Genomic DNA, 472 nt, shown 5'->3' on the forward strand with positions numbered 1-472 from the left:
ATGTTGTTTCTAGGAGGAGACTTATGAGTTATGAGGATGAAGACGAAGTTGGTCCAAGCTCAGCTGCTGATGATTCCTCTGATAAATCTGGATTGTATCCGATTGAGATTGCTTCGATTGTGTCAGCTTCAGTAATTGTCTTTGTGCTTCTTGTTCTTGTGCTCTTGTTCATCTACACGAAGAGATGGAAACGAAACTCTCAGATTCGTGTTGATGAGATCAAGGAGATTAAAGTGTTTGTGGACATTGGTATCCCTCTGACGTATGAGATCATTGTTAGAGCTACTGGTTACTTCAGCAACTCTAACTGTATTGGTCATGGTGGTTTTGGTTCGACTTATAAAGCAGAGGTGTCTCCAACGAATGTGTTTGCTGTTAAAAGACTCTCTGTTGGGAGGTTTCAAGGAGATCAACAGTTTCATGCTGAGATCTCGGCTCTTGAAATGGTTAGGCATCCGAATCTTGTTATGTT

At 41.3% G+C, this 472-nt stretch overlaps 1 protein-coding gene across 1 annotated transcript; it reads left to right on the plus strand.

The window, feature by feature from the left end:
• Window positions 1–5: 5 nt before the first annotated feature.
• Window positions 6–467, plus strand: LOC109131883 (probable LRR receptor-like serine/threonine-protein kinase RPK1; the record flags this gene model as incomplete). Its single annotated transcript, XM_019243058.1, has 1 exon — window positions 6–467. A coding segment is annotated over one exon (462 nt), but the record flags the coding sequence as incomplete, so codon positions are not given.
• Between the last annotated feature and the right edge of the window lie 5 nt (window positions 468–472).

The sequence above is a fragment of the Camelina sativa genome, unplaced genomic scaffold, assembly GCF_000633955.1.
Source record: "Camelina sativa cultivar DH55 unplaced genomic scaffold, Cs unpScaffold07190, whole genome shotgun sequence".
Lineage (NCBI taxonomy): Eukaryota > Viridiplantae > Streptophyta > Magnoliopsida > Brassicales > Brassicaceae > Camelina > Camelina sativa.